At 44.6% G+C, this 19,708-nt stretch overlaps 1 protein-coding gene across 1 annotated transcript in view; it reads right to left on the bottom strand.

The window, feature by feature from the left end:
* Positions 1–18,562, bottom strand: part of TTC39B (tetratricopeptide repeat domain 39B) — a 139,525-nt gene extending 120,963 nt beyond the window's left edge. The window contains 3 exon segments of the mRNA XM_006903714.1: positions 18,327–18,450; positions 18,452–18,519; positions 18,521–18,562. Coding sequence (XP_006903776.1) covers positions 18,327–18,450; positions 18,452–18,519; positions 18,521–18,562 — 234 coding nt within the window.
* Positions 18,563–19,708: the final 1,146 nt, after the last annotated feature.

Here is a 19,708-nt window from a genome sequence, read left to right as displayed (position 1 = left end):
CCAAATGTCCAACCATAATTGAATGGATTGAGAAATTGTGGTACAGTCACATGATGGAGTACTACATAGTACGCAAGAGCAATAACTTCATAAATTATTACCTAACTTGGGAGAGATTGGAGAGCTTTGTGCTAAGTGAACTAAATCAGTCCCATAAGGAAAAATACTGTATTATTGTAGAATGTGTATGAGGATCCAAGGGAGGGGAAGGTTGGGAGTAGAGGGGTGAGCAAGAGTGGGGGGGAGGGGAAGGGGGGTTAGTCATTGAGTCATAGGAAATGGGAAAGATGTGCTTTGAAAAACAATGTATGTAAATTTTGTAAGTGAAAATTAAAAAGATTTTATAAAATAAAAAAAATTTTAAAACTCTTTTTCTTCAAAACTTTACCCAAAGAAAATGGAAATACTAAAAGATTACCTTCAGAAACCACATAGTCAACAACAACAATGTATCTATATATATCTATGATCTATATACATAACTTTGAAAACCTCACAATAAAAAACCTAATTTTTAATCATATTTGTTAAAAATAATGTTTTTAATCATAAATTAAGAAAAGATATTTCACATAGATATGAAGAGATATTTTAAATAGGTATTTCACCAAAAAGGGACACTTAAATAATCACTAAATATATTAAAAGATGCTCAGTCATTATCTATCAAAGATGCAAATCAAAGCCTTAATGAGACACACTAATTCACTCCCACAGGGAAAGCTAAGGTAAAAACAAACAAAACCAGAAAATAACAAATGTTGGCAAGGATGTGGGGCAATCTGAACCCTTACTCATTGCTTCTAGAAATGTAAAATGGTGCAAAGGCTGTGAAAAACAGTGAGGTAAAACCTCAAAAAAAATATAAACAGAACTACCACGTGATCCAGTAGTTCACTTGTAAGAAAAGAAATCTTGATACATGTTACCTTATGGATGAAACCTAAAGATACTGAGTAAATTAAATCAACCACAAAAGGACAAATACTGGATAATTTACATAAAAATACAAAAAAGGGCAAATGTATACAAAGTTTATTAGTGCTTACCAGAGACAGAGGGAGATAAACGGTGATGGGGAAAACTGCCCTAATTGAGGGCAGAGCTGCAAAGGCAATCATTATAATTGCTGTCACTAAGCTGTACAACTATAAAAAGCTGAATAGATTATGACATATGTACTTTTACACAACTGAAAAAGAGAAGAGCTTTAAAGGCTGCTTATGTACAACAAACATCTCATGGGATTGTGTTTCTCAGTTTGGAGGTCCATGGTCATGGTTTCATGGGACAACCCTGTTAATCGGTCTAATAACATGTTGAGTGTTTCCATCTATCTCCAAGTTCACTGTACCATCCCTAGCACATTAAAAGCTTGCAAGCAGTCATCCATGGTACGATTGGTCTCTATTAACCTGGAACAACAAAGGAGAATCGGAGGAGAATATAGAATACCTTGCTACCCGCCTCCATGAATGTTTATGATGTGACAAAAACTAGATGGTACTTGGCTAACACTACTGAACATTCAGATCAAAAACTCCACAGAAAAACCCTGACTAAAGGAACAAAAATGCAGAACAAATTTCAAACTGACTTGGATGTGGAACTCTCTGGGGCCAAGGAGATGAGATGAGCCCCTGACACCAAAACCTTGCACCAAAAGTATCTCTTGAATTCATCTTACTGTTTTGAGTAGTAAGAAGCATCAATATGAGATCAAAGTGACAATAATTCAAAAGATTCTATAATAACTGGAGGAGGCTGCGAGTTTATGTCAATGATAGAGGAATAACTCAGAAAAGGAGATAAAAATGGCTGTCAAATTCAGGGTACGCAATCCATGTCCCTACACGGTGGATGCAGGGGCTGTGGAGTTGGTACCCAGTTTGCTGTGTATCCTCTCAACAACAGAAGCAAAATTTAGAATAAAACAAAAAGTTCTCACATCTAAACCAATAAGCAAAATCATGACAATGAAGAAAAGACTGGAGTCGCCAACGATTTGATTTTACTCAAATCTACAACCAACACCGATGAAAGTAACAGCCAAAAGCAAGCAAATCAGCTGCAAAACAACTCTTTAAAGTCTCAATAAAAGATGTCACCTGGAGGCTATTTCAACTGCCTTTACACAGTTATAAAAAATAATGAATACAGGGAAACTCAAGAGCTGACGTATTTGAATTAGGGTACTGATAAACAGCACATACCACAGATCAGTGTCAGACTGTCCAACAAAGCAAGGTAAGCACGGGCTGGCTTGAGCTACTTTCCAATGTGTGGTGAACAATTCCATGAGAACGAAAATACGACCTTGAGTCAATTCCAACTGAAGCTAGAAACTATCTCCAGAATGGATCTGACGTATTCAAGAATAAGGCCAATGCACACCCATGTTTATTACGACTTTGTTCACAATATAAGAGTTGGAAACAACCCAAGTGCCCATCAACAAACAAATGGCTAGAGAAGCTGTGGTATATTCATACAATGGAATACTGTGCTGCACTGAAAAACAAGGACCTCATGACATATTATTCAAAATGGGTGACCCTGGAGGACATTACGCTGAGTGAAATATCTCAGTCACAAAAGGACAAATACTGCATAGTGCCACTGTTGTAAAATGGGATGGACATCAGGGTTGGGGAGGAGACTGAAAAAGGGGGGATAAATAATGTATACTGCATTGAAACAGATGTGGGCGAGAACTGTTTAAAAGGGATATATGCAACAATAAATGAATGAAAACCCAAAATCTCTGTAAATGTTCATTAAAACTAATAAAATTTAATAATAAAAAACCAAAAAAAAGGGATATATGATTAGGTATTACTGTCATGACAGGAGTCCAGAATGAAGGCTACACAGTGGAGTGGACTTGGGGGGAGGGATTGTATAATAATGAAAGAATTTTTCTTTTATTTTTCAAAGAGAAGAGTGAACTGGGGGGAGGGGTGGGAAAGGAGAAAAGTGGAACAATAAATTAATGGAAATCCAAAGTCTCTGTAAACTTTAAAATTAATAATAATAATTATTAAAGAAAAGAATAGGGTTGATGAAATGACTAAAGGCCAGATGATCCCAGTTATGGGATCCATTCTCGAAGAAAGCAAAAGGTCAGGAAAGAAGGACATCCTCACAACATGTTAGGATTTGAAAGCAATTAATTCTTCTCTGGAACAAACACAAGCCTATCTCCTGCGAAAGAACCTGGTCTCACAGGTCAACTTTTGTTTCACCTGACTACAAAATTCCTATGTATTGATAAGACCTCTTACCTTGTTTCAAAGACAACCTTTTTCAACAATTAAGCAAGGTGCAGTTAGCTTCTAGCAATGAATGGGAAAGAAACATAAACCTTAACAGAACTTTGCTGTTTGCTCTGTTCAGAAACTTTCCTGTCTCCCTTCTTTCTTTTTCCCTTTACATGACAATGCTGACCAAACTGCCTTTTTTAATAGCGAAGTCTTTTTCTCCAAAACCAGCTCCAAGTTATTACAAGACCCAGGAAAACACTCTCTATAAACAGCTCAGGATTCAGCTAATTAATGAAGTCCCTGGTGTACCTGCCTAATGATCATTAACTTTACTAACAACTCTGTGATTTCAGGGGTTAGGCAGACGCATACAGAAGCATAAAGAGTGCCCACTCTATGACCTCCCAGAGAAAGCTCCCCTAGTGAGGAATCCTAACACATGCCTTTGATGACAAAGGACTCAACCAGAAAGCTCTGGCAGCCTAGTGGCAAGAAGCTGCACTGCAATGCCAAAGGTACACAGTTCAAAACCACCAGATGCTCTGCTGGAGAAGGAGAGGCAATTTCCTCCTGTACCAGTAGGATCCAATTTGATGGCACACACACAAAAAAATAATAAAGTAAAAGCAAAGGACCCAAGCACAGAGACTCCATTAAAAATGTCTGCTGCACAAACTCCTTTGCTTGTATAATAAATACTGCTTTTTGTAAAAGAACCCCCCCTTTCCCTGCTAAAAGTGCTAAAAAAACAGGAGTCCTTCCCCGTATCTCTAACCTAACCTAAAAATACTCTCTCAAAACGTCCCTTGGCTGGAAATAATGAGAATGTTTGTAGATTGTGTGAGCTGTAACCAATGTCAAGAAACAAGCTGTTGAATGGGAATGAAGCTGCTATAAGTCATCGCTAAAAATGCAATCAAATATTAAAAAAGAAAAAAATATATCAAAAACTTCCCATCCTTGAAATACATTTGAGAAGCCCATACCCACGTGCTGCCTATAATAAACTGGTATATACCAAACATGTGCTTTTCCCCATTCCAATTCATCTCCAAGACTTGGCTTTCCCTGTAACAGGCAGCAGAACAAACAACAGCTTTGCCATAAACCAGCTGTATGAGGAAGGGCTTGCAGAATGAGGATGACAAGGAATTGGCCAGGAGAAGGATGGGCATATAAAAACGTTTTTAAAAGAGTGACTAAAATGTTGGGGGGGAAAGCATGGGAAATGGAGCACTTATTCAGAATGGCTGGTGCTAAATGATCATTACTCGAAATGCCAGATCCTGGAACCATCCAAGACCTAAGGAACCAGGAATCGACATCTTAACAAGTCTTCCCTCTGGTAACCAGGTAATCCTTGTGCACATTAAACCATGGGAACCTCTAACCTGGGTCCTCATCATCTACAGCGCATTAAAGTGCTTGCTCTTTATCTGTCTTGGGAAAGAGTACTGAAGATCCCATGGACTGCCAAAAGAACAAACTGGTCTGTCTTGGAGAAGGTGCAGCCAGAGTGCTCCCTGGAGGCGAAGATGATAAAAGTTTTGTCTCATTTACTTTGGGCATGTTGCTAAGAGAGGCTGTTCCTTGGAGAGGGACATTATGCTTAGAATGGTGAAAGGATGGCAAAGGAGAGAAACACCCTCAAGCATGTGGACTGGCAAAGTGATTGAAGCAATGGGCTTGAGTGGGTCCGGTATTGTGAGGACGGGTACAGGATAGCACACAGTTCAGACGTCATGGCAGTTGCCAGCTGAAAGGGGGCATTGCACAGCAAAATGTGGGGAAAGCAGAGATCACATAATCATTTAAGTGCATCATTTTTAAAATATTGCTGACTGTCAATTTCTTCACTGACAAATATTAGCACCGTTCAGGTGAAACTGGAGCTAGAGCAGATGGCCATCTTCCCCCGTATGGCCTGTTGAGACCGTGTTTACTGTTCTCCTTTGTGGTGTTTGCCTCTCTCCAGGGAAGAAAAGATGTGAAGACCGTATATTTGCAGGATTTACCCAGCTGTACTCAGGGGTGCAGGTTTGGGCAAAGTTCCGATCTGTGTGTGCAGGGTCACCCACAGAGTCAGCTCAACAGCACCTAACAGTAACAAATCCTTAAGAAACTCCCCAGACCAGATGGAGCCTGCCAGAACCTCGGACAGGTTCGTTTTCATCAGGCCAATTCTTCTATGGCATTCACCTTGGTGGTGTAGGAGGCTAAGTACTGAGCTACTTAACCAAAGGCCAGCACTTTGCCATGAAACTCAATAGCAATGAGTTTGGTTTTTACTTTTATGCTGTAACCATGGCAACAGACGCAGAAGTCAATTATTAACAGTATCCACAGCCAACATTTGAGCCCTGTATCCTAAAGTCTCTTATAGCCCTTTAATCTATAAAATAACCTTGTGAAGTAGATTCTACAAACTGCCTTTTAAAGAAGAAACTGAGGCTTTGAGAGATAAATACTAGCCAAGGTCATAGACATCCTTTTAGGAGAACTTCTTTGTGTCACAGTGTCATATGTTGGCTTGCAAAAAGGTCAACAGTTCATATCTACCAGTGACTCCGTGGGAGAGACTTACAGCTTCACAAACCTGACGGATGGCAGGTCACCAGGAGTCCCAACTGACTCAGTGACAGTGGGTATGTGTCAGTCCTTGAAAATACAATCTTACTTCCTCCTCATCACTGGAGGGTGGTGTCACCACACCCAGAGAGCTCTGGTGGCATGATCTGTAGGAGTTGTAACACAGAGGCCATGCTTCTCTGGTGGTTTGAATCCACCGCAGCTCTGAGAGAGGAAGAGGGGCAGTGTCCTCCTGTGCAGTTTACAGCCTCAGGAACCCAACAGAGGATCAGCACAGAGGCAGAGCCTATTCAACGGTGGGGCGGGAGGGATCACCCACAGCCAAGAAGCCCTGGTGCACTGTGGTCAGTGACTGGAACTCACCAGCCACTGCACAGGAGAAATCTGCTTCTGTAAAGATTACAGCTTTAGAAACCCAAAAGCATGTCCTGTTGTGTCCTATGGAGTTGGTGAAGGGCTCCGTCCTATGAGCTGAATCAACTCAACAATAGCAAGAGGTCTGGTTTTGGTTTATTATCAAGACAGTGAGAGGAGGGAAATCCCTGCCCAAGGTCACAGCAGCAAACAGGGCACCTGGGTTTACCCTCTGCTGACTGGCCCCTGCTCCCTCAGGGGTCTGGCTCTTGTATGGCGGCAGAGGTCACTGCTCTAGGCAAACAAGGACTGGATGGCTCTGCACAGGTGATGACATGGCACAGCTTCTGGAAAAAGGTTCAAGTCAGGCCTGTTCCCATTGTCTCAGGACTCTTCCCTTCCTTCCACCCTCACCTCTCTCATCAGCCTTCTCACAAACTTCAATCCCCTTTGGCCTGAGAATCTGAGCAGCCAAGGTGTGTTTCCTTTAAACAGGGGGCAAGACTACTGGCAAAAGGAACCCTAGGGCATCAGGACAAAATGGCCTATGGTGAGGGAGCAAAGGAGCGCAGCACACCCTCCAAACGTGGGCCTGGTCCTGAGAGCGCCGGGCGCTGGGCCAACTCAGTCCTGGGTCAAGGTGAGCCCAGCGTGAGAGCCTACGTGATGAAACGGGCCTGTGGAACTGCCCAGGCGTGCCTGACCTCATCTGCTCCCACAAGGCCAGTCACCACTCACTACTGTACTTCAAGAACAGGGTTGGAAAAGGGCAAAGTGAAACCAAAGCCAGCAGATTGTCATTGCTGCCTTCTTCCCAAAAAAATTCAAAGAGAAAAACATAAACATTCACCAGGCACAGTAGAGGGGGGACATGTCTTCCCACTGGATAAAAAAAGATAAAGTCCCATACACATCCAAACTCCTCAGTCAGGCACTGAAGGCCTTTCAAAATCCAGGTGGAATATGCACATTCCACTCCCAAACACCCTCGGCTGCGGCCCAGCCGGCCTTCGTCACTCTCCTTCCACGCCTGAGTGTGCCCTCACCCCTCTGCCTGCTGCAGTTCCACCCCCACAGCCAGATAAAATGTCACCCTACACATCACAGATGTCAACTGGAGCAGATGACACAGAGGGGCATCAGTTTCTATCCTTTCATGTCACCTGCCAGGGAACCAAGGACCAGCAGGGTTAAAGGACTTGCTCCATGTCACGCAGCCAATCAGTAAAGCCCAGGTCTGCAAACCAAGTCAGGAGACACTGCAGCCAGGCCCTCCCTGCCTGTGACATCCTGGCTGGCTGACGACTGGGCGGAAAGTCCTCTCCTCCTGAGAGCACTGTGCACCTGAGGCTTTGGACTCATGCCACACGCTAGGCCAGAGATGTCTGTCTGTGCGCACATTCGTGCCCTATGGCCTGAAAGCGTCAAAATCATTTCTCATCCAAAGCTGCCACTTCCCACCTCTTACTCAGCCCCCCTTTTATTTACTCAGGATGCCACTGGCCAAGCACAGACGGGAAATGAGGTGTGGAAGAAGCCAGTTCTGACAGATCTGATGTCCAGGGGGGTGGACACTGGGAAGCTTGTCCCCAGGAAGCCTCGCAAGTGCCTTAGGAGTCCTTGTGACCTATCTGTGGGAAATGATACACAGTGATACACAGTGCCTCCTGATACAGGACCCTCTGAAACATCTGGTCGTCCACTGAGACACCTGGGATTAAGGCGCCAGGCTGTCACCTGCCAGCCAGAAGGAGGTGAGGAGCCTTACACAACTCACATCATTCAAGGGCCAGGTAATCAGTCACACCAGGGAGGGCAGATAAGGAGGCCAGCTGCTAACAAGGAAGAAGGGACAGATAACTGCCTAGGAAAGTTAAGAGGTTACAGACTGGAAGGAAGAAAGACATGAGTGCACAACGGGGCACCTCCCTGACAAAGAATGGATTTCAAAAGAGATTACAAATTGAATATTTCCTAGAAAACTCCCTGTGTGTGAACCTGAGCTGGTCCTGAGGCCGCTGGGAAACTCATGCTGGGGTTTCCTCCCTCTAATCCACATTACCATTCACAAACAAGTGACTAAAACAGTCACATACATATTTAAGAATAACTCTTCTCAGTTAAGTCCCCAACAAGGGTTAGTTTACTCTCCAGGTCTTCTTTCCCCACCCCCACACCCACCTGAAGGAGGCAGGAGTGAACCGCATCTCACCACCACACCCCTACCCGTCACAGGAGCCCAGCCTCTCCTGCCTCCCCCACGCCCCTCCATGGCCGACCTTCATGCTAGGAAGCAAGACAGCAAGACACCAAGTCAAGTCCTCTGAGAGGTCCTCAAATCCACCCTTTTCCACCAAACTCGCTGTCAATCTACTGCTCACATTAACTGCTGTAATAGTCTGCCGTTCCTGCTGCCTCATGCTCAGACCTGTGCTCAAAGGCAAGGCTGGCTCAACTTCATCGCACATACTTTGGACATGTTGTCAAGAGGGGCCTGTCCTTGGAAAAATGGCATAAAGTTGAAGGGGCCAGGGAAAGAGGAAGAACCTTCAATAAGACAGGCTGACAACAGGCCTGAGCATGACAGAAATCACGAGGAGGGTGAGGGTGCAGGACAGGGCGCGGGCAGATCTGCTATTCACTGGGCCAAAGTCATCGTGGACTGGACAGCACCTAACAACAACAGCAGAACAATCTTGTATCAGAGAACTCTAGTGGCCTAGACCATACGGAGGGCCACTCCTGACCCAAGTCACAGCTCTCTGGTGGTTCGAATCCACCGGTGGTTCAAAATGAGAAAGGAAAGCAATTTTTCACAGGTTCCCAAAACCTGCTGGAGGGTCAGCTATGAGGTTTTAGAATCCTGTTTTTTAGAATCCTTAATATAAGAAAGATAACTCATTCCCAAATGGGATTATAACTGCAGGCATGGAAGTGAGGATTTACAACACATGTTCTGGAAGCTCTGAGGCCCTTAAGTGGTAAAGAGGAGTGTGGCCAACCTAAAGGTTTGGAGTTCAAAACCTACCAGCTGCTCCTTGGGAGTAAGATAGACAATCTCCTTGTGTGTCATTTATAGTCTCTGAAAATTCACTGGAGGGTCAACTATAAGTCAGTTCTGACTCAACGACAGATAACAACAACGATTTTAGGGTACAAGTAAAATCCCTAACAGTACCTATATCTAAGGCTTGCCCAGCTCCAAGTCACTGTTGGTGGCGGTGGGCTGGAGGTGGTAGGAGGCTTCAGGTCCACTACCACCCTCTGAACAACAGATCAGAACCTCACCTTGTCATCAAGATGAAGCACACAACCTCAAGCCTACTGTTGCAATCACTGTATCAAATACAGACTTAACTAGTTAACTGTGTATCTGTGTCTCTGCAGTCACTGTATCAAATATAGGCTTAAACAGTTAACTGTGTATCTGTGTCTCCCTTTTCACTACTTCTCCAGGACAATCACTATGTGTCATTTTAGTGTGTAGTGTTTCCAACATGCAAAGATTGGTCAATACATACAATGTATGTATTTGGGGGATGAAAGAATGAATTTGATTCCAAGAAAATGTGGCAATCAATTTTATGGCGACTCCCAGAGGGGGAACTTTCTAAATAAGAATTGGAATGAAATCAGGGCCCCAAAAAAAGCAAGCCTTAAAAGGGAGCTGCTTCCCCACCCCCACCTTCCCTAATCAGTGTTTTTCAATGGTTTCTTTTTTTAACATCATTTATGTTGTTGTTGTTGAGAGGATACAAAGCAAAAAATACAGCAATTCAACAGTGCCTCCATGTACCAGTTAGTGACAGCGATTAATTACATCCCTGAGCTATGTAAGGTTCTCACTCTCCTTTTCTGAGTTGTTTGCCATTATCACTAATTTCGCTGCCTTCCTCTTCATGAAGGTTCCTATAAAAGCTGTTGTCATTTTGATCCCATACAGATAGTTCTTAAAAGACCATAAAGCAACACTCTGTACTACTGTTGTTGTTATGTGCCGTCGAGTCGCTTGAGACTCATAGCAACCCTATGTACAACAGCCCTAAACCCTAATCTCACTGCCTTTGACACACCCATCCCGATTACCCCAGTCACTGAATCGATCCAACTCATAGAGGGTCTTCCCCTTCTGCGCCGTCCCTCCACCTTCCCAAGCATGATGTCCCTCTCCAAGGACCTCTCCCTCCTTACAACATGTCCAAAGTATGTCAGACGAAGCCTCAGAATCCTTGCCTCCAAGGAACAGCCTGGTTTAACCCTTTCCAGGATGAATCTGTTTGTTTTCTTGGCAGTCCAGGGTATATTCAATACTCTTCTCCAGCACCACAGCTCAAAGGCATCAATTCTCCTTCTATCCTCCCTAGTCACTGTCCAACTCTCTGATGCATAACAAGCGATTGCAAAGACCATGGCCTGTTATCAGATGCACCTTAGTCTCCAGAGAGACACCGTTGCTCTTGAGTACTTTAGAGAGGTCCTTAAGAGCAGACTTTCCCATTGCAATACGTTTTTTGATTTCCTGGCTACTGGTGCCAAGAGTGTTGACCGTGGAGCCAAGCAGACTAAAGTTGCTAACAATCTCAATCTCTTCACCATCCATCCTGATGCTGCCAATTGGTCCAGTGGTGAGAATCTTTGTCTTCTTGACATTGAGCTTCAATTCATACTGAAGTCTGCAGTCCTTGACCCTCTGAAGCAAGAATTTCAGGTCCTCCTCAGTTTCAGCAAGCAGGGTTGTGTCATCTGCATAATGCAGACTGTTAATAGATCTTACACCAATCCTGACACCACACTTCTCCTCGTAGAGCCCAGCCTCTTGGATAATCTCTTTTGCATACTGGTTGAAAAGGTATGGAGATAGGACACACACATGGTGTATGCCTTTCCCAATTTTGACCTAAGATGACTTAAAATGAAATCAAGAAATGTCTTTGGTTTAAAGTTTTAAGATGATCTCGGAGCAACAGTTTTTTGTGGTTTTATCTACATGCCTCCAGAAAAGAAGCCCTGGTGGTCCAGTACATATCACGCTGGGCTGCTAGCTGCAGGGTGATAGTTCAAATACACCAACTTCTCCTCGGGAGGAAGATGAGCAATCTCCTCACACAAATATTTACATCATCAGAAACCTGAAGGAGGATAGCAGGAAGTCAGAATTCACTCCACAGTGGGGGACTTTGTATAGGGACAGCTCCAGAAACTTCAGAATTCACAAGAATTTGAAATTCTCTTCTGTATTTTCACCATGTTAATCAGGATACTTTCATGAAGCCTTGTTAATCAGGATACTTTCATGAAGCCTTTGACTGAATTGTTCAGTTAGTAGCTGGACCATCACCCGGGTTTTCTGGCTGCAACTGTTAATGGACTCAATTAGCCACAGGTTCCATATCCTCCTTTCACTCCTGACTCTTCCTTCCTCTGCAGTTCCAGGTGAATGGAGACCAATCATGCTTTGGATGGCCTCCAGCCATTACCCATGAAACTACAACAGAGACACTAAATGCATCATTAGGCCAATTAACAAGGATGGCCTATAAAGTCATGACCCTAAACCTCCACACCACGAAACCAAATGCTATGAGGTGTTTGGCTTCAGTGGATAGTCTTTCTTCCTGTGTCACTGTAGAAAATACAGCTATAACTTTTGTCAATTAACATTTTACAGGTATACAATGTAACAGCAATGATAAAAATCAACTGTACAATCCTACCCTTTAGCAATGTGATTTTTCATCACTATTAACTTTTTCTTCCCTCCATCTCTACCACAGAAAGCTAGGAGAACCTAATATCAGTTTGTTCTTTATACGTTTGTTTACTCCTGCCTTTTCCTATGAGCGAGGTTATTTGTAGTTTTGTAATCTACTTATTTTACTCAGCATGGTAACTTTTTTTTAAAATATTACTCAGTATAGTATCATAAAGCTGTATTCATATGGTAACATGTATCAAGACTTTCTTTTTCCTATTAGATGAGCAGTATGGTATTTTATATATACACCAAATTTTGTTTATCCATTCATCCACTGATAGGCAGACAGGCTGTTTCTATCTTGTGCCCACAAGCTACAACTGCAGCAAGTACTGGTATATAAGGCTCTCTGTGCACCTCTGCTTCCAAGTCTTGTGGATGTGTATCTAGGAATGGAATTGCTGGGCCATCGGGCAGTTCATGCTTCCATTCCCTGAGGTACTCCCACACTGTTTAATACAACAGCTGTGCCAGTTATATTCCCATCAGCAAGAGGTAAGGGTTCCAATGTCCCCACATCCTTGACAACATTTTTCATTTTCTTACTTGTTCATCTGAATTTAAGCCATTCTAGTGGGAGTACATGGTTTCTTATTGTGATTTTTATCCACATCTCTTTGATAGCTAAAGATCTTTTCATGTGTTTGGTGGCCATTTGAAAGTTGTCTTTGGAAAAACATTTCAAATCCTCTGCCCATTTTATGATTTTATGAGTTACTAGTCTTTCTGATGTCAAACTGTCAAAACTGTAATATATGGTTTTTGTTATTAAATTCTTGTCATATATTCTCCCAGTTGATAGCTTGTTTTTTCACTTACTTGGCTAAGTTCTTTCATGATGCTTTTCATTTTCATGACGTCACATCTATTTGTTCTGTCTGTTGCTATTCGTGCTTTCGTTATTATCTTTGATAATCCACTCTTGAGAGGTAAGTAGGTCTGGTTGTGCTTTCAGTTAACACATAACACATTTAGGTCCTTAATACAGTTTCATTTATTTTTTTATCAATCATTTAAAAAGAGAAAGGATGGATTCTGTTTCATTGCTCTGCATGTGGAAATCCAATTTTGTCGGTACCATTTACTGAAGACTCTTTCACCCACTGGATGGTCTTAACACCCTTGTAAAGAACCACAAATGTGTGTGTTTCTTCCTTAACTGTCAATTCTATTCCATTAGTTCATGTGTCTATTGTTATGCTAGTAGTGAGTGGTTTGATTATTGTAGCTATATAATTTATTTTAAAATTAGGAAATGTGCATTCTCTTACTCCGTTCTTTTCTTTCAAACTACCTTAGCTTGATGGAGCTTCTTGTCATTCCACATAAACCCAAGGACTGGTCTTTCAATGTCTATAAAGAAGGCTACTGGTCTTGGGACAGTGTTGATCTTTCAACAATACTAAATCTCCAACGGTTTGTTTTTTTTTTATCAATTCCCGTCACCCACCCACCACCCCACAGGAAAGTTTTTGGCGTTCCTAGGTGGTACAAACAATTAATATTCTTATTTATTAACTGAAGATTGAAGGTTCAAGTCCATCAAGAGAAGCCTTAGAAGAAAGAGCTGGTAACCTACTTCCAGAAAATATCAGCCCTGGGTTCTCAATGGAGCAAAGTTTGACGCTGACACACAGAGGGTAAACATGAGTGGTAATTAACACCTCACACAGTAAGTAACTGGCTTATCAAATTATCAAAGCTGCCATTTTTTTTCCAGCAAAAGTAAAACAAATGAAAAGAGTCTTTCATTAAAAGATATCTTTAGTGACATTAACTTTTGTTGCATATTTTTTAAATAATACTTTTTACTAGCTGCTAGACTTTAATACATATATTACTGACATATTCTCTTTTCAGCATTAGACATAACTACTGATAAACTGACTATAGTAGAATAATAAAATAGAAACTACTTGCATGTAATTCACAAAGTTCAAGCCCTCCAAACAATCCTTGAGGGTCAAATATGCAAAACGTACCAGTCTGCCAGTGAAAGCCGGTAAATATGCAGAGGTCAACAATGGAAATATAACTTCAAGAAACATTAAGAAAAAGTTCCACAATTTCAAATTTTCATGGGATCTAGAATTTCCAGAGCCAGGCGGCTAGATAAAATATCAAAAAATATCACCAAAATACCCCAAAAATATCACCCGGAGACAATCTTTAGAACAAAAATATTCACTGAAGCTTTCAAAACCAAATAATAGCTTAGTTTAGCTAGTAATGAATGCCTGCTTTGAACAGTATGCTCTTTTAAGATCTATCTGGATGGGAGAAAACTGACAGTGACAATTCACAACCCAGGGGGAATCTGAGCCAATGTTAGTGAAGCAGGAAGAACTCATAAAGGAGGGGTGAGGAGGCCCCCAGAATGCGAGAAAGCAGGGACTGCACTCAGCTGTACCCACACTAAGTGCTCAGTTTACATGTTCTGCTCTGTACACTTTCAACAACAAGAACAAAACTAATTCTTAAAGGTTCTCTAATCACAGCCACCTCTCCACCGCAGGTCTGAGGAACTGACCCGGTGTACATTCTGCGCATCTTCTATGAGCCCAAGGTCAACCCTGCTCATGGAATTCACAAGACAATCTAGTATGACATTTAAATGGTAAGGCAACACTTTCATGATTTACTTTTAGGAGGATCACAAATCATTAATATCTAAAGTTTTCTGGCCCCTCAGAACCAATCTTTGCTCCCACTGAAAAAGTGAGTCCTAAACCCTTTGTTTCTACATTTGATCCCCACTCTACCTTAAAAGAAAGAGAATAAGAAATCTATTTACCTAAGAAAACACTTTGCCAAATAGCTGTCCGTTTATCCACTCAGGCACTTTGAAAGAAGTGATTCCCTTAGGGGAGCTCTGGTGGCCTAGTGGCAAGAAGCTGCACTGCAATCCCAGAGGAACACGGTTTGAATCCACCAGATGCTCTGCCAGAGAAGGAGGCGCAATATCCTCCCGTACCAGTCAGATCTGATTTGACGGTACACGCACACAAAATAATAAAAAATAATAAAAAAAAAAGAAAGAAGTGATTCCCATATTATTAGCCCTTCCCCCACAGCAGTGGAGGTAGTGGGGCCCCTATGAACAGACATGACCTGTGTCCTCCCCTACGCCATCCTCATCAGCTCCACCATACGTGAGTCCACTGCTGTAATCCCTGTGTCAATTCAGGGTCTGGAAGATCCTTTCGCTGACCCTCCACCTTGCCAAGCATGATGTCCCTTTCCTAGAAACAGCCTCTCCTAGCAACATGATGTGACTAAAAAACATGATGTTAGACAAAGTTCTGTCATTCTTGCCTCCAAGGAACATGCTGGGTGCACTTTCTCCAAGATATATCTGCTGTTCTTTTAGCAGTCCATAGGATATTCAGTACTTTTCTCCAGCTCCCTTTAAAAAAAAAAAAAGCCTACATATTTGGAACTAGAAGAAACACTGAGGGCTCATAGGGCCCCACCAACCTTTCCAGATGAGGAAACTGAAACAGCCTTCAGAGGAGAGACTTGCTCAATCACTGTCACCGGCCGGGGACAAGGATCTTGTCCGTCTGGTTGGCTTGCATCTGTTGGCTGGCACGCAGTCAGATGTCTGCACTCATGAATGAATGGACGGCTATGGGGCAAGTCAGTGACAGAGCCAGAAGCCAAGTTCATCTTATGCCCAGCCTAGCACTTCTCCCACAACAGCACTATGTGCTCTGCTGTGTCCACACAATTTCAAACAATGGCCACAAAGACAACAAAATTCTCAAGTGTTTAAAAAGCTTCCCATTTGACATAAAACCTTTTCTTTCACATAATCTGTAAAACTGAAGTGCAGAGTCTTGTATACTTAGGAGTGATTCAGTCCATGCAAAGTTAAGGACTTGAGATGAGTAGGTCAAGGATACATAGTCTCCGTGCTGAACCTCCCACTAGCTTACTTGCCTTGGCTCTTTTCTGGAGTTCTGAGAAACATACACATATCATCCCTGTTAACACAGGCTGGGAAGCCTAGAAAACCAAAGCTGTGTCTTCTCTTCCTAATGCATTTGCCAGGTCTGAGCAGAGTAGCTAAATTTATACCAACAATTAAAACAGCAAGAACAAAAAAAAACTGGTCTGGTATTCGATTCATCAATGGACTCTCGGGTCTAGTACAGTTCCTAACCCGTAACAAGTACTTAACACTTATGAGTTAAACAAAGGAAAGCTATGGCCAAAGCTGAAAGCTATTAAGCAACCTCTTTTCTGCATTTATTTATTCAAATATTTATGTAGCAAATGTCCGCATGATGGACTCCCCGCTACTCTAAAATACAGTTTCTCCCAGAGAACGAGAGCTCTGTTTCCCAGCCAATGCATCCCCACACAGTAGCTGTTCTCGGGCAGTGTGGGCACAGCTGTTATTGTTGTTAGGTGCATTAACTTCTATTCCTAACAACCCTCTGAAAAACAGATCAGAACCTTGCCCTTCCCTACAGTATTCTCAAGATCTCCATCCCCCTGGTGCCCACTGTGTCAATCTACCTCACGGAGGGTCTTTCTCTCTTTCTCTGACCCCCTACATTTCCCAGCATAATGTGTTTCCTAAGGACTGGCCCCTGATGACAATGCACCCAACGTGTGTGAGGTTATAGTTGCACTAAGCCCACAACAGTCCTAGTGTATACTTAGTGTTAATTACTAACCACCCACTGCTGTGGAGTTGATTGTGACTTCTAAGGACACTGTAGAATACAGCAAAACTCCCCAGTAAGGTTTCCAAGGCTGTAAATCTATACAAAAAAACACCCTCTCATCTTTCTCATATGATGCTTCTGTTGGATTCAAATCAACCACCCTTCAAATCGAGGCCCAATGCTTAAACCAACATGCTGCTGTTCTCTCATTATGAACATAACCCCTTTTCTCTCAACAACGTCTTGGTCTAGACAATAATTTGAACAGTCCTAGGGATCAGAAACCTTCGAGTGGAGCATGACTCACAGCGACCCTCTATACCACAGATGTGAACCCTGCCCTTGGATGAACTGCATCCATCAAGAATATGGATCTTCAGTTTTTCATTAGTCAAGAGCTTAACACCCATTGCCAACTAGTGGATTCTGATTTACAAGGATCATCTGGGTCAAATGTAAACTACTCCAGAGTTTTCTTGACTGCAACCTTGACGACAGCACACTGTCAGGCCTTTCTTGCACAGCACCGAGGGGTTCTGCACTACACTGGTGTTTTTCCCCCTTTCACACGCAGCAGAGAGTCATAAAAACTTTGGTAGAAGTATGATCAAAGCACAGTGAAAATGCTACAACTGTGATGACAGAGAAGTACAAGCTAAGGCTGGAGAGAGGGCTGGCTCCAGGTCATGCCAAAAAGACAGCCTAAAGCTATGAATAAATAAAGGTCGTTGCCAGCAGAAACAGAAAGAAATATGCTATTTCATCATCGGTCCTTACATACAGTTTGAAAATTTCAACAATACTACATGCAACTGAACACGCATTCATCCGTCCCTGGTCTTCCCTCATTGCAAAGGGCAACTGTAAAAGCTCTGAAGCAGCTGCCGTGCCCGAGCCCTAGTGGTTTCTGTCTTGTTCCTATTTGGAGACTCACATTTCAAGAGTGGTATTCATCGTCAGGAGTTTCCTGACACTAAGAGAGAGATGGGAATTGTAACCCGCCTCCTCCATCCACATAATCCTCTATTGCATCACTTGAAACCAAGCTTCTTCAAAACAAGGACTTGTAAATTTCAGGAGGAGGGAAATGGCAGCGGCGGCGGCCCTGGGCTCGCAGCGCAGGAGCGCGCTCCCCGAGGTGCCAAGTCTGCAGGCGCAGCCGGTAGATCAACAGGTCCGCCCGCCGCGGGAGGAAGTGGTTAGTCACTCGCACTCGCGCCCGGGCGCCTTCCCTCCCGCCACGCCGGCCACGGGACCCGCCGGGGAAGTGGCCAGCCCGCGAGAAAGGCAGCGGCCCCTTCCTGGGTTCGAGTCCCCGGCAGATACTTGGGCTTCCTCCTCCTCCTCCTTCCGTTGCCCGCTCGGCCCGGCGTTTCACATGCACACGACCAGAGGATCCCAGGTGGAGACGGGTGTCCTCGTCCCGGGAGCCAGGGTCAGACGTGAGGTCCGAGGGGCGCCGACACCCCGGCCTGCAGTGGGCGCTCCGCACGCTCGAGCCTGACCCCCCGACCACGCGCGCGAGGCCGGCAGTCCCCAGACCCCGGCGCGCGCCCGCGGCGCACCTCCTCGCTCGCCCTCCTCCCGGCCCCCCGCACCCCCGGGTCAGGGTGCAGGGGGCCGGACCTCAGCCCCCTGCCCGGCTCAACCGACCCCCGGGTTCCGGCGCGCGATCCCGCCGGTCGGTACCTCGTCCGCTTCCAGCTCCGCTCCATTGCCCACGAGCGCCATGTTCCTCCTCTGGCGGCTGCCGCCCCGAAGCTGAGCGGGGAGCGCAGGGAAGACTCTCGGTTCCCGGCACAGCCCAGAGAGGGAGGGGAGCAGGGGGCGGCACCGCGCTCCCGCCGGCTCCCGGGCGGGGCCGGCACGCAGCTACGCGGGCGCTTTCCCCGCCCCCTGCGCCCCAGGGCCAGCGGGGCGTCCATTCCCCAAACGTGCGCCCCACGGTCCGCCCGCCGCAGGCCCCGCCCCGCAGGGCCCGCCCCCCGCTCGCAGCCAACCAACTTCCCAGAACGAGGCCCCGCCCCAGCTGGCAGCCGCGTAGGACCCCCATGTGGGTGGAGCCAAGTTTGTGGGCGGGGCGGAGTGGGCGGGGTCACCCTGCCCACCTTCTCGAGAGGTACCTGAGGGGTCTCCTGGAAGGACTGCCAGAGCACCTGGAGTTAAGTGGGCACCAGATTTAAGAGTCCAGAGTCAAAGGCACACTTCCCTTGAGGTCTGTAAAAGCGTCCATCTGGCACCTGGGTGGATGCCAATTCCTTCCCTGGCCAGGTGAATGTGGTGTCTTGCCTATGGTCAAGCAAGAGGGCTTACTAGAACCAAGGTCATGCCACTTGGCCTGTCATTTGGACCTTCAGATGTAGAGGGACTGTGTATGTTTTAAAAAAATGTGGTGGTGTGGAAACAACCACATACAAGAGAAGCTGATGCTTTGATGCTTTGCTTGTGTACAACCACCACACTGGATCTGGGTTTTGGTTCGCAAGTCTCTTGTTACTGTTACGTGTCCTCTAATTGAGTATGACCCATAGAGACCTGATGAACGACAGATCTAAATGAACCCTGGCCTATCCTATGACACACCCTCATCATCCCTGACACACTCGAGCCCACGGCTGCCGTCACTATGTCAGTCCACCCAGCTGAAGGTCTTGCTCTCCTTCCTTGAGAAGTCATAGCTCTGCCATCATTTGATGGCACATCCCAGATCCCTTGCCGTATAGTGATGAGTGATTCTCTTCTGCCTCCCACTTGACTGGCTAGTGCCTGAGGACTTACAGGTTTGTAACAGGCCAGCTAAGGCATTGTTGTAATGTGCAGTTGAGTCTACAATGACTCATGGCCACTCTATGAACAATAGCTCTGAAATCTGCCCTACTGCCAATCTCACTGTCTCTGACACACCTGCCCCCATTACCTCAGTCATTGGGTCATTATTCAGGAGAGTCATAGATAGGAGTAGAATACGGAATTGTCTCTGGGAACAACAGCTCCTTTGCCGTGATCAGAAGAACTGCCTTGTGAAGAAAGTTCAGAAAAGGAGGGTAAGACTTGTTGGGTAACTCGAAGCA

This window comes from Elephantulus edwardii, unplaced genomic scaffold (assembly GCF_000299155.1).
Source record: "Elephantulus edwardii isolate Elephantulus edwardi_28Jun2011 unplaced genomic scaffold, EleEdw1.0 scaffold00014, whole genome shotgun sequence".
NCBI lineage: Eukaryota > Metazoa > Chordata > Mammalia > Macroscelidea > Macroscelididae > Elephantulus > Elephantulus edwardii.
The sequence above is the reverse complement of the archived record's forward strand: the minus strand, read 5'-3'. Positions and strand labels throughout refer to the sequence as shown.